This window comes from Heloderma suspectum, chromosome 5, assembly GCF_057233095.1.
Source record: "Heloderma suspectum isolate Gila_16-S chromosome 5, 16-S_ref, whole genome shotgun sequence".
NCBI lineage: Eukaryota > Metazoa > Chordata > Lepidosauria > Squamata > Helodermatidae > Heloderma > Heloderma suspectum.
Genome location: NC_139462.1, coordinates 149,498,246 through 149,513,319, shown reverse-complemented (window position 1 = coordinate 149,513,319; position 15,074 = coordinate 149,498,246). Strand labels below are relative to the sequence as shown.

The 15,074-nt window shown below is 46.6% G+C and overlaps 1 protein-coding gene across 1 annotated transcript in view; it reads right to left on the bottom strand.

Annotated features, from left to right (window-relative positions):
- Positions 1 to 9,765: 9,765 nt before the first annotated feature.
- The window catches only part of LOC146344630 (uncharacterized), a 185,820-nt gene continuing 180,511 nt past the window's right edge, over positions 9,766 to 15,074 (bottom strand). Inside the window, 1 exon segment of the mRNA XM_084859808.1 lies at positions 9,766 to 9,888. Within this exon segment, the coding sequence (XP_084715934.1) occupies positions 9,766 to 9,888 (123 nt within the window).

Genomic DNA, 15,074 nt, shown 5'->3' with positions numbered 1-15,074 from the left:
TCTGGCCTGGATCACACCAGATTAGGGTGGCCGCTTATGAATCACCAAAAAAGAGGAAATGCATCACCAGCCCCCAAAAGAAGACACACATTTGCATAAAATTTGCAATCGTCAATTTAAATGTATAGATGAAATTTAGAAACAATTATTATAATGTGAGGAGAAACAGAGTACATTTTGCCGTAGTGTGGAAGACTGTGACCAGGTGACCTGCCTGTTCAGTCTGCTGTCCAGGTGCTCACTGCTGATGGGCAACAGTTCTTATGGTTCTCTATCATTAAACCAGAATTGGACAGAACAGACTTTCAGATAGAGGACACCTTCAAATACAGGATGACCCTGTAAAGTGCTAAGCTTTCCAGGTGTCTTTGTAGTCAAAGAAGTCAATCTCCAAGTGCATAGCCTTTATTATGCGAATCAATCAGTCTAACAGCAGTTCAGGTTACAGACCTGGTGGTCCTATGGCAATCTAGCACTAATATCCCTGACTAAACTCATACAATGCTAAATAGACTGGAGATTCCTTTGATGGATGTACTACGGTTAGGATAGTTGTTGCTGCAAATCTGGTGCCAATCTGCAGGACAGAACCTGAGAGGCTTTTCTAGTCCCACCCCCAGGGAGGGTCTTCCCCTAGAGACCTCTTGTGATGGGCCAACTTTGTAGGACTGTTAACTTCCCAAAGCCACTCCTCCCTCTTGGCCTGACATCTGCTCCTTGCATCTGTCACGCCCACCTCCCCCCCGCTTGTGGGTTGCTGTGTGCGCGCAGATGGAGAGGTTATGGTTGGGCTTTGCTCCAACTGATTAGCTGGCACCTGGACAGATTCTTCTCTGTCTTTGTTTCCCTGAATCTCTGGTTCCTCCCCCACCTCTTTGCACCCTTTCTCATCAGATTCTGAGTCCGTTCCCACAGCCTCTCTAAAGGCTTCTGCAGAGATGCTGGGCCCACTCCTGACAGGCCCCCTGTAAAAGAGGACACGTGCCCACCCTACCTCGTAGGGACTCAAGTGATTGATGCTCCTCTATACCTAAACATTCCCTGTGCATAGAGAACTAGATGTGAGGGACAAGGGGCCTTGTTCCTAACATACTTATTGTCTCCATATCGGAAGAATCTTTTCTTATTCCTTTCAGTGGAGGAGCATTATATCACAGGAACCCGCTTCCACAGTCTGAAATGGTACAGCCCAAGGCCTAGGCCTAAGTGAAATACATTTATTTCACTCAGCCGATCCAGAAAGCTCAAGGCAGGAAACATTACTTTAAAAGCAAACATTGGCACTCCTACAGGAAACCCCATTAGGTGGCTATCCTATACACACATTCCTGGGGGGTAAATCCCATTGAACTCCACAGGGCTTACTTCTGAGTGAACATGTACAGAATTGTACTGTTAAAAGTCAGTGAGATTTACTTCTAACATGGGATGTATCAGGCTCTTAGGGTGATAATTAGCTCAAATACTAAAGTTTTACGGTTAGAAACAAGAATGCCAGTTCAATTTAATTTAACAGCTAGCCTTGGAGCTAAGGTGGGGATGCAGAACTTAATTCAAAACAGATGATCTGGAAGAACTAGGTGCCGCATTTTTGATCAAGAAGAAAAACAAAATCCACCCTCCAATTCAGAATCATCTGTCCCATTTTCAAATCATGAAGGCTGTCAGAGGGTTCTATTTGCTACTCAAAATGCTTACAGCACTCAACGCTTCTTCAGGAAAATGTCCCCGCACCAGGTATAGTCCTCATGCTGTACCCATGGGTCATGCCCCCACTGGAGAAGTCCTCCTCAGAGGAAGAGCTAGAGGCCGCAGAAGCCCTGGGCACCACGGACCACGGACTGCCACCACACCCACAGGAGCCTTAGCCCTTGGGGGAGATGGTTGCAGGGGAATGGGACTCTGCTCAGGAGAGTCAAGTGACCGGCTAATAGGGCTCCTGGGGAAAGGAGTGCTTGGCTCCAGAAAAGGTCTCCTCAGGAGAAAGGGGCTCCTCAGGAGTAAGGCTCTGGAAAGGGATGCTTGATTACTGCTGCTGAGCTCTGGGTGGGGTGCAGCACGCTTTGGGCTTAAAAGCCTTCACTGGGAACACAGCTAGCATTGGAATGACTTGGTCCATCCTATCTCTGCTGTGCACCTTGCCTCCTGAATTGTGCCCTGTGACTGATGCTGTGTTTCCTGGTGTTTGGGACTGCCTAATGATCCTGCTGCTGGACTGTGTAACGTACCTGACTGATTTCCTGTGTTTGATCTCTTGCCTGTTATTTTAAGCACTCCTGCTGTTGCCTGATCTTCTTTGTCTGACTGGCTGCCTATGTTCTGACTTCTGCCTGGACTTAGATAGGGATAGTGTGGGAGTCTGAGGAGGGGGTGGAGCCTGACAGATCCCTCCCCCCCACCCTGGACCGGCCTCCTGGACCTTGCTCACGCAGCTGATTGCCCTGGCTGCTGAGTGTCCCAGAGGTCAGCGAGCAGCTGGGAGCATCGCTGAGGACTCATCCTGCCTCTGCTGGCTGTTAAGGAAGCCCTTGACAACAGGTGTGGGCAGAAGGGGTCTCAGTGACCCCCAAGCACTCTAGCCCTGTCCTCCTCAGGAGGAGGAGGAGGCTAGAACACTTCTGGGGGGGGGGTGTATGCCGTGCCAAGGAATCCGGCATAAAGCACAAGGGCTTGACTGGTGGAGTCCTTGGAGCACAGAGGAGGGGCAGTTTGTCCAGCTTGGAGAGCAGGGAGGCTTGCTGAGTGGGTCCAGGCCATGTGAGCTGGGGGGGGGGCAGCTCGTTGAGCTCCCCCATGCCATGGATGGAGATGAGTCTGTCCATACCTAGATTTAGGCCACTTCTGTTGTAGGCTGAGCCCCACTGGATAACCAGCTTGAAGGTTTGCTGGCTTCCATGCCGTTAGACTTTGCTACAGTCAAAGCAGGTCAGGGCTCTTGCCTCCACAGGGATATTTCAGGCTCCTTTCATTACAAAGCAGATGTCTCTAGTGCTGTTGCTGTAGAAGATTTAAAAACATGCCAGCAGTATCCTTCCCAACTGCCCAGTAAAAAATAGACTTGCACCCTTTTTTCAAGGCCAGACAACATGGCACTTTGAATATGTAGTTAGTAGCTACTTTTGTCCGTCTGGCTTTTAACTCTAAAGTAAGCACAGGGGGCCTGATCTGGAGCAGGATCTTAGCATGTGGGGTGGGGTGGGGTGGGGTGGGGTGGGGGATTAAGTCTTTGCCCTCTCCTGTAGTCCCAATACAGATCAGGGCCACCATGCCTGTAATTCCCATTGCCAGAAAAGTGATCACTTAAAACAATTCATTGCATAGGGTGGCCATGTGTCCTGTTTTACGGAGGACAGACCTCTATTTGAAGGGCTGCCAGAGGACTGCCCCCTATTTTGAAGGTGTCTTTTATCTGAAGAGCTGTCTGGTCCAAGTCCAGTTTAGAGATAAAGAACCATCAGAAGAAAGAGCTGGGCCTTGAAGTTGCCCATCAACAGCACTTGGGCAGCAGACTGTGAGCAGGGGACCTGTGTGCTTTGCTCAGTCTTCCACACCATGGTGAGATGGACTGTATTTGTATTTAAACTATAATAATTCTTTCTAAATTTGCTTCTCTGTATATACATTAGCATATACAAATTGGTGTCCTCTTTTTCAGTGATGCATTTCCTCTTTCTTGGCGATTCATAAGTAGCCACCATGCTTGGTGGTGTTCTCAATGAATGCAACGGTTCTGGGATGACACATAACGACACTGACATAATTTAAATCTAACTTTATTTAAAATATGTTCAAATTAAAGTTCTTACTGCATATCACACTTTATGTCTAGGCTGTTCCTGTTTCATATTAACTTACTACCTCCTGCCCTGGCAATTTCTGACTATGGGTCTGATGATCCCATTGATAAGTGAAAGTCAAATGGTTCTGTAGTAACTAAATGCCCTTGACTTTTTCTTTCTTTCTTTTTTTTTTAAATCTGCAAATGTGAAAGAAGCACATTTTGGCACTTCACACCATGGATGGCATCTAATTAATTTTGTTGAAGAAATTGTCACAGACCTGTTCTTTTGCTATGGAATTCTGTGGTAAACTAATAGATTCACTTCGATGTTTCATGTTAGGCCAAATCAGTGGCAACCCTGCTTTGTGGTCAGGGATATTCTATTATGTCACACAGTGACATCTTCACAATGTGTCTTCTTAAGTTAACCAGTCAGGTTTGTGCTACTGATGAAAGCACTCTGACTTGCATCATGGCTGGGGTATTCATTTAGAAACCAACCGTGAAATGTCTAATAATCACTGAAGTTCAGCTATTCTTTAATTGCTAGTGATTGTTGGATCTAGACACGTGTGGAGAAGAGGGGTAAGGCAATCAGGAAAACTTAAAGACTGTTTAGCTTTCATTGAGAAATCACCCATTTAACTGTCTCACGTGGACAAATCACATGTGAACTTTATAACCCCTTTGAAAGAACAGCTTGCACTAGTTGCTTGGCTCTCCAAGAAGTCTACGTTGCTCCAGGCCAGCCCATTATGCAGACTGACAGCCAACTGCTTTCAGTGTTCAATAAATGAACCCGCTCTCTTTCAGTCCATGCTTATTAAAATAAATACATCTGCATAGTTACAGCCATTCCTTCATATTACTAATACTTAATTATTCTGTCAGGATTTTATGAGCATAGAGACTTCTGCAGCAAGACCCTAAAGGGAAAAGGAAGTACTGATAAATCACTGTTGAAATTTAGGATCATGAAATATATATATATATATATATATATATATATATATATATAATGATTTTATGAAAGCCCTGAGTTGCTTTAACATCTGTTGTGTTAGGCTGTAAGTTGTAGAATGAAGTGAACAGAGATTTTTGCCATAGCTTGATACCAAGTTCCTAGTCCTTAAGATGCTTACTTGTGACAATGCAGCACAGAGTTCAACACAGTCTATTCAGAAAACAAGCCATCAGATTTTTCATTCACTGTATTCTGGCAATACCAGAAGCTAATTTCTGCAATATACTTCATTTGCAGGTGAGGGACATGAGAATGAAAACTGGACAGTAACGACCTGGAAGCTCTACCCCAAATCTCCAGGTGCAGAAAAAAAAAAAGTTTCAGGTAATACAAATTAAGCAAATGATAAGGCAGATGTTGGCTTGGAAGAGGCAGATCCCCCGCTTCGGGACAGACCCCCTTGGGGGCTCTGGACACCTAAAAGGGAAGGTGCAGAGTTCCACAAAAGGGCAGGATTCTGAGCAGGATCTCTACTTATGAATCACCCCCAAACAGGAAACACATTTCCATTGCATAATGTGCATATGCTAATTTGTATGTACAGATGCAAATTTAGAAATAATAACAATAATTTAAATAGAAATATAGTTCATTTCACCATAGTTGGAAGACTGTGACCAGGTGACCTGTGTGCCTTGCTCAGCCTGCTGTCCAGTTGCTATATGGTGACTGGCAACTGTTCTTAAGGCTATCTTTTGTGAAGATTTGAGACCTACAGAGGCAAGGGGAAAAAGAGTCAGGCTTGGAGGCCTGGAGTTTTCTGTTGGGAGGGGGTAAACCTGAGAGGAATAATTTTGTTTCTTCGGTTAAGTGTCAGGTTTCATTTCTCCTTAAGTTTCATTTCTTCAGGTTTGAAGCAGTACTTTTAGTTATGAGGGAGAAAGGTATATAAAGAGAGTGAGAGGGCCAGTAAGAGCAGAGACAGCTAGAGCCTGAAGTGAGAGCAGAGTCTGAAGAGTGAGCAGGAAGAAGCAGCCTGGAAAAGTCTAAGGACAGCTAGAGCAAAGGAACTTGGGTTTTTCAAGTTTTATCTTCTTTTAATGCCTTTTGTATAGGGTTGGCGGAGAATTTCTCCCCAAAACTTTGGGGGGCCGAGCGCCAACGTGTTCGGCCCCCCGAAGAAGTTTCAGGGAGAAATTCTCTGCACCCCCCGCCCCCTGCACCCCCCCCGCAATGGGACTTACCTTTCCCGAATGTCCCTCCCGACGGCGGGTCCCGGCGGCAGTTCGTCGGGTCTTCGTCAGGGGCGGGGGCAGCAGCCGATCTTTCGACCGGCTGCCGCCGCCGCCATTCCAATAAAGCTAAAAAAAAAAAAACGCCCCCGTGATAGGCTACGTGACGATTAACGTAGCCTATCACGGCTGACTTTGCAGATCTAGCCATGATAGGCTACGTTAATCGTCACGTAGCCTATCACGGGGGCATTTTTTTTTAACTTTTTATGTCGCGGCCGGGTGAGGCGAGGCGCCTCCCCCCCGGCCTGAATTTCGGCCGGGCGAGGTGGGAAGCCTCCCCCCCGGCCTGAATTTCGGCCGGGCGAGGCGGGAAGCCTCCCCCCCCCGGCCTGAACTTCGGGGGGAGAGCAGCGAAGCGCCTCCCCCCACCGCAAAAAGCTGCGAGACCAGGTAAGTGACTTTCGTGCACCCCTACTTTTGTATCACTCAGCTCTATTGTGTCAATACTTTTAGTTGTAATTTGTTTGCTTTAAATCTACTAGTAAAGTGTTGTGGCTAAACCCTGTGTCTAGAGTGTCAGTCACCCCAAGTCTACAGCCTAAACCCCACGTTACTGGGAAGGGGAAATTTAAAAGAAGGAAGGTGGGACTCTTTCAGAGCAAAGAGATCCCTAAGGAGTTGCTCAGGGGGTCCAGGTCATAAGTAGAACCTTGACATCTTTAAACTGGAATTGGACTAGAGAGCCCTTCAAACAGAGGACAGTTCTCCATAAAGGAGGACATGGCCACCCTAATTCTGAGGCAGGTCATTTCCTGCCCCAAACACATGGCCTCTAACAGAAGCTTTCTCAGCCCCCTCAAAGCCTTTCAAAAACAATGACCTTGAGGTGTTGACCCTGGTACAATGTCAATGTTGCCCACTGAAGAGAGCTCCCTGCTCAGATGCTAAATGTATGCCACCACTGAGGAAGCCCTGCCCTTGACTCTTGGCAATGCAGAGCTCTGGAGGAGCAGGGAGGATAAAGGTGTCCCACTTTCACCCTCTTCTTTTGCCCTCGTCGCTTCCACATGTCCGACTTGTTGGAAGAATGACAACAGAAGAATAACTCTGGATGGAGGAGTTTGGGGGAGGAGATGAATGTGCATGCAAGGATTAACTTGACTTTGCATTCTAAGTCTTTTGGGATAACTCTGAGGGTCAGAGATCAATAGAATGAACCACTCCACCAGTGGCTAGGGAGGAGATAGTAGGCATTGTTTAGTAACCAATGGGTAATTCATCTTCCCACCCCACCCCCGCCTGCCTTTTGTATTGGTATATGCCTTTATTTGCCTAGAAGGAAGCCCTTTCTTTCCTACCCTTCCCTGAATGATGGAGCTAGGAGAAGCTTCCCCAGTTTTCTCTTTCTGTGAATAGTAGGTGCCATGATAGTTTTTAAATTAAGTTGTTTAAGTAAACTTCCAGTTTTAAATGTATTTCTTCTCCAGACTCAGTCTTCTCTTTATCAACTTGCCATTCCAAGCAAGGTGCTGGAGAGAGGAGTAGCCTCTCAACTCCAGGATACCCATTAGCCCTACACAGGAGTCCATCTGCTTGCACATAGGGCCCATATGCCCTGCCCTGCCCTGCATATCCCCATATCTGCTGGTTAGAGATCCATCTGCTGGTTAGAGATCTCTGCATGTTGAGTGTGAAGGTCTGAAAAGTAGGGCTGTGTACTGAGTCTACCAATTCTGGCCCCAAACCCGAGTCAAAGAGGGCTGCTTTGGGTCACTTTGAGCCCCTTCTGAGGTGAAGCAGAGGGGGCACGAAGTGACTCAGAGTGGGTCAGGGGCTATCTGAAGTGCCTCGATGCACTTCAGAGCTTCAGCACCTCTGGCCCAGCCATGTCGGCACCTCCACGTCCTTACCTGAGAGCCATCCATCACCATCGCTACCACCTCCGTTGCTGCCACCTCCACTGCCATCATTGCCGCGGCCAGCTCTGCCGCTGCCTCCACCGCTGCGCCGCCACCACAGCCACCACCATCATTGTTGCTGCCAGCTCCCACCATTTTAAAAATGGCAACTCTCTGCAATAACAGCCAGCCCATGTCCAGGCCTTAGGAGGTAGAGGCGGCAATGATGGCAGCAGTGGAGGCGGCAGCAGCAGAGGGGAAAGTGATGGAGGCAGAGGAGAAGGCGGGGGCCGAGGAGAAGGTGGCGGTGATAGTGGAGGTGGTGGCAGCAGCGACAGCAACCGAGGAGGAGAAGGCGGCCACAGCAAGGTAAGGAGCTGGGGGTTTGCGCAGGGGTGTCGGCGGGCCCAGAGAGGGATTTGGCCATCCGAATCCTGCTTCAAGTTTAGGGCCGAGTCGGGTCAGGGGTTCCCTGAACAGGTGTGTTTGTCCCTGCAGAGCCCTACTGAAAAGGGCTCTGTAAGCGTGTCCAGCTGAACACACTTACAGCTTCTGTGATCATGAACTCTGCCTTATCAAGGTTTCTGATCATGGGAGCTCTGTAAGTCCTTTTGAGTAGGGCTGTGCACTGCTTTGGCTGAATTCCAAGCCAAAGTGGGGTGCTTCCGGCCTCTTTGGACCTCACACAAAGCAGCTTGGGATTGGCTGGAAGTAATCTGAAGTGGGTTGGGTCTCCCCCCCCTCCGCACAGTCACATGCTCCTCTCCACCCAGCCGCATGCTCCTTACCTTGGGATGGCTGCCATCAGGCTCTTCAAGAGTGTTGCCATTTTGGTGACTTCCTTTATTTTCGGAAATTAAGTCCTGTGCAAATGGCAGCCATAAGGCCGTTATGTACGCAACATTACAGGAGTAAATGCCTATAATACTGCATGCATGATGGCCTTACGGCTGCCATTTGCACAGGATTAAATTTACAAAAATAGAGGAAGTCGCCAAAATGGAGCCCGACGGCACCCATCCCAAGGGTGCAGGTCAGGAGCAGGGGGCTCGTGTGGCATGTTAGGCGGGGAGGGGGGAGAGAGACCACTTTGGCCATCTGAATCCCTGAAACAGCTTCCGAAGCAGGTCAAGTGGTCCCTGCACAGCCCTGCTTTTCAGCTGAATGCACTTACAGAACCTTTTACAGAGCCCTTGGCTCAACACACGAAGGTCTAACTAGCATCTGGATGCATGGAGATGTTGGGGGGTGGGGCTTAAGTGCATGCCCACATCCCTTCCGACTTTAGCCCTACACAGGAGTAGATAAGCACTAGCAGAGGGCTGTGATCTGGATCTATTCAGTCTGGTTTATGGCCTGAGTTTGAGACAGAGACAGCCTGGGTCACCCTAACGCAGGCATGAGCCTCCTATGGCTCTCCAGCTGTTTTGGCCTAGAACTCCCATCAGCTCTAGCCAGCATTGCCAATGATGAGGGACCATGGGAGTTATAGGGCAAATTGTCTGAAGGCCTACAAGTTGCCCATGCCTACTCCAGTGGATGTCTTCCACTGGGGAAAGGGCTTTGGGAGTACAACCCTATTGGTTTTTCTGGAGCTTTTGTTACCATCCACTATGATATCCTTCTGGGCTGCCTTGCTGGGTTAGGCTTTGGAGGCATGGTGACTTTACTGGGGACTTCTGCAGTGAACATACTGCTGTGCTGGTGGAGCTCCTCTCCACTAATAGAGAAACACTCCGATCCCATCCTAACCTTCCTCACCGGGCCTTCGGCATAGACAGGAATGCTCCTGGATTTCTCTTCATTTTCCTGTACTAAAGAATTTAGTAACATAATATGTTTTCCAAACTGTGTTCTGTGGAACACTGGGGTTCCTAGGAAGCTTATTCAGGTTTCGTCATTTGGAGGATCAACCATGGCAGACAACCTTCTCTGGAAGACCCCACTACTAGTCTTATCCTGGAAGAAGCAGCCGTAGGCAAGCACTGAGTATACCCTGAGCTCCATTCTCTGTTCAGGCAGAGAAATATTGAGTCCTTCCTTAGAAGGCTGGGCACTGAACTAGAACACTTCCCAAGATCCTCTGCAATGTACAGTGACTCTATGGAAGAGATGCAAGGGCTTCTCAGCAGCTGTGTTGATGTGGAAAGAGTTCCTGAAGCTAGACTGTCTGGAGTGGGTGTGGGGTGGAATGCTGACTTATTGTATAGATTTATGAAGTTATCCTAAAAGCCTTGTCAATGAAAGGAGTAATTTATGCAGTGTTCTTCCCCCACCCCCCTTTAAAAACTCTCCAAGCAATGTTTAGATTGTGTTACGCTGATTTATTGCCTCTCCTGGAGAGCGTCTAATTTTGACATAGTTTTCTTACAATGCCCGCAAGGCCAAACAACTGATGAGGTCACTGGTAACGACCACTCTATTACTAACCTTGAAACAGAGGTTCCCTACCCTGCCCAGCTTCCCCTGACATCATCTTGGAAATGTATCTATCAACAGTAAGTAATTTGCTGTGGTATCAGCTTGTATATAAAAGCTGTCCAAGTATAAATATTTCTTCTGCATTGTTAAGCAATTTTGTTCCAAGGCTGAGCAAGTTGACAAACAGACATGGCGAGGGCGCATTTGACATCTTTTCTCTCTTCTCAGCCTCCGCTCAGTTCATTCTTAAATAACTGAGATGTGTTCATGTAATTCTTATGGCCCCAACTTATTCTAAAACTTGCCATGTGTCAGGAACCTATTTAAACCAGGTTGTCTTCTGGACATATGGTGTTAGCATGGCACACACAGGCCATGGATTTGGGGCATGTTAATGTTGCTCATGCAGAGGGGCCCTGGTTGAAACAAGGTGCTAGGCACATGGAATGTTAGATAGGCATGTTTTTGTGACTGTCTGGTCTCATGTTTATATTAGACGATAGTGTTGAGTGGCCTAATATAAACTATTATTAATAATAATTATTAATTAATAATAATTAGTTATAATTAATTAATAATAATTAACAATAATTAACAATATTAATTAATAATAATAAGTAACGGCTGCTAGTGCTGCAAAGAGATTGCAGCTGTGAAGAAAAGTTAGGAAAATGGCCTGCCTTCTTCTTCTTCTTCTTTATACCCCGCCTTTTTTCCCAGTACTGGGACACAAGGCGGCTTACAAAAATTAAAAAACAATTAAAACGTATGAAAATATACAATTTTCATTTACAAAGCTAAAATATAAATTAAACAATATAATTAAAATTATATTAAAACATTAAAACAGCATTTTAGCAGCTTACCCCCAGGTTCCAACTATGTCCCAAAGGCCTGCTGGAACAAGAATGTTTTAGTCTGCCTCTGGAAACATGTCAAGGAGGGAGCCATCCTAGCCTCCCTGGGAAGGGTGTTCCACAGCTATGGGGCAGCCACCGAGAAGGCCTTCTCCCGGGTTCCCACCAAACGTGCCAGTGACAGTGGTGGGACTGAGAGAAGGGCCTCCCCAGAAAATCTCAGAACACGGGCAGGTTCATAAGGGAGGATATGGTCTTTCAGTTAAGCTGGACCGGAGCCGTCTAGGGCTTTATAGGTCCTAGCCAGCACTTTGAATTGTGCCCAGAAACAGACTGGAAGCCAGTGAAGCTGTTTTAACAAGGGAGTTGAATGCTCCCTGTAACCAGCCCCAGTCAACAGTCTGGTAGTAGATCTTTTGCTCTTACACAGAAACTTTTCAGTATTCCCCTTGCAGTAGCAGCTCCCACAGCCCCTTTCCAAGGCCAGGAAGCCCTTCAGAGCATTACCCTTGTGAAGTGTACCTAAGATCACAGTGGAGATGCCAAAACTGGTAATGTGGGCTGGCACCTCTCTCCACAATCCCTTTGAAGAGTAGAATGGGTAGTTAGTATGATATAACTGGAGTGCAGACATGCATGCTACTGCTGTTTAACTGAAGACAGAAGGAAAAATAGCAAAAACCTCACGATACTTTCCAGTGCATGAACTGCAAAAGTGGGTATAAGACATCACATCACTAGTGTTTACCCACTGTCAGCCTACATGTTGCAAGTCAGCTAAAACCACCATTAAACTCTGGAAGTAACCCCTCCTGCCACCCCAGCTGAAAACCTCTACCATATTTTATCAATGCCATTCAGAAGTCAGTCTGTATCAGCTGGGAACAGCATATGATACAGCAGGCCTGGGAACCTGTGGCCCTCAAACCCAAATCCCAAAACTCTTGGGTGATTTCAAAAGCCCTGCGCAACTGATTAGTTTAGACCGCTGGCAAGAGCAATCTGTCCCTCCCTTGGCAGCCCGCTGGGCAGGGAGGAAGAGACAGAGAGAAAAGAGGCGGGGGGGCAGAAGGAGCGAGAGAAAAGGTGGCCCCGCCCACTTTTGTCCTCTGCCCCACCCACAGCTTTGGCCTCACCTATTGTCAGCATGCAACTTCTAACGACTACCCTCAAGGAAATACAGCCCACAACAGGAAAAAAGGTTCCCCACCCCTGTGATACAGGCTTAACTCTGGGCCATATAAGTGGCTAGAGGATATAATTTGGAGGGGAGAAACAGTGAGCAATGGGAGAGTTAATTACTTCATTGTTAGTCCTGTCTGCAACTTCTTCCCAGCTAATTTCCCCAAATATCTGAACCTCCATTTCCCAACATTTCTTGTTCTATATGGCAAATCCCATTGTCATCGCCATAGTTCTCTTCCTTCCCTATGTCCATCTGAGGATTAGAAAATAGAAGGGGAAGCAGCACGTATAGGGACCTGACTTGGGCCAGTGACTGTCAGTTGCTGACTAAGACTATGAATTATTCAGCTATGACTGGGCTGAGGAGCAATTCATAACCATAAGCAATGGATGAACTCTGTAAGGGGCATGCCTTCCTTAAGGCTGTTGGTTGTGGTTATTAGGTATTCAAAATATTCAACAGACAAGAAAAACTGATTTCTAAAATAATATTTTGTGTGTTTTTAATCATAAAAAAGTATTTGTATTAGAGCTGTGCACAAATGGCCTCTCAGAATTCTCTAGGCTATTTGTGGGCAGAGAAATTGGATGAACAATTTCACCAAATTTCTCCAGAGGAGGAATTCTCCAACAGTTTCTCACAGATAGGGCTCGCTATTGGCAGGGGTTGTAGCACAGGTCCTTTCTTTTTTCCAAAGGGTTTTTGGTTTATTGCACTGCTTTTGTAGGTGGCAACAGCATCAACTGTGTTGAGGCTTCCACTTTTCTGAGGCAGAATTTGGAACTTCTTTTGGTGGTATTTTTGAGCTTACCTTATCCCTGAAAGGTGGCCGAAGGTGCTGTGTGTGTTTTCTCTCTCTTGTCGCACATCTCCCCACTGCTCTGCAGTCTCCCAGGCCACCTGCACTTCCTGAACTGAAAAAGCCCCATGCGCGGAATTGCCTCATGGAGTCTTCCTCGTGATGGCTTTAACTGAAGTGCGGGAAGCCAAGGAGGCTACAGGCTGCCACAGATTATTGTACAATGACAGACAGGACACTCATGCACACTCCTCAGCCACCTCATAAGTAAGGCAAGCACAAGAACCCCATGCCCAAACCATGAGAATTCCTCCGAAATTTTTCCTCCTTTGAATTTATTTTCAAAAGCAGTTTATTTTCTGTCATACTGAATGAGAATGGTTGAAAAAAATGTGGGAGAAATTTTTGGCACAGCACTAATTTGTATATGAGTGAATTCTGATTTTGTGGGGGATGTGTGTCAAGTTCATTCATGAACTATTCATCAATGTAGCAGTGAGAATGTTGGACTGGCACTCAAGAGTTTTGGGTTCTAGTCTCCATTTGGCCATTAAGCTCATTGGGTGACTTTGGGCCAGTCACTAACTCTCAGCCTAACCTGCCTCACAGGGTTGTTGTCAAGGTAAAATGGAGAGGTGGAGGATCATTATAAGCTACCTTGTGCTCCTTGGAGTAAAAAAAGGTGGTGTATAAATTTAACAAATAAATACAAGTAGATAAATAAATATTCTCAATCATAAGAATGACCAGGGTTCAATCTACACATGGGTTTTCCCTTCATCATTATAATTCTTGGCTCACTTCTGAGGAACATGAGACACTCCACAACCAATTCTCACATTATGCCTGCCCTCATATCCCAGATTTCTTCAGACTACTTTTATCACTGGTCTTTTTTTCTGTCCTGGAGTTTCCGTGTGGTAAAAATTCTGGTGTGTGCTAACCTTGTAGTACTGTAACATATCTTGGGGGGAGTGGCTTTATCCTACAGAAACAGTTCAGCAGACTTTCTTTCTGCCTTCACCTTTCACTTTTGGTTGGGGGGGAGTGGGCGGGGTGGCTCTGTGGGGAGGAATTAGGGGCATGTCCTTCATTTTTTGCTGACCTACATCAATGGGGGAGCATCATCAGCCATTTAGTTCTTTAAAAACAGTATTTGCCAGACAGCATGTACAGAGCTCTGCACCTGTGAGTAATACATTTTCCTATTAAATTGTTCCTGCATAGATATGGAACTTTGTAGGTGCACATTGAAACATACTGTCAAAAAATAAATAAAACGAAATGGCTTGTGGGGCCATGCACCTGTGCGATCCCCAAGCAAAACAGCAGCAGCTCGGAGGAGGAGAAACGCAGCGATCGGTCTTTCTCACCAACTTTCTCACCTCTCTCCTGCTCTCTGCCTTCCCCAGTGAAACAGAGATGGAGATCAATATTGTTCCCCCCCCCCCAGCCGCCTTCTTTGAAAAAAATAAAGTTTGGAATGTCATTTCAAACCTTCCCAATTACCCCCTTTTCCTTTTCATTTTGTTGCCTTAAAAAACTACTGTCTCATGATGTGATGCTATACATGTCTACTGACAAGTAAGTCACAGTGACTTCAGTGGTGTCTACTCCCGGGTAAAAAGGGCTCCAGGCAGGGAACTGGAAATGGTGCTTAAGAACATAACACTACGGGAACCTCATGCCAAGGGACAAAATCCTGTGGTCCTGGAGTCCCAATGGAGGTTCCCCAGAGGCCACCCCACTTCTCTTTCCCTCAGCCACTGATCATTTGGTGGTTTTCCAATGTTTGTGCGGTTTTCCCCAATTCTAAATGGTTGGAAGCCCTCTCCTAAGGTTCAGTTATAAGTGAAAATATGCTGGTATTTTTTTTGTATTTTGGCCCAGTCCCTTTTCTTTGGCCACCCCCACCACTGGAATGCAGCCCCTG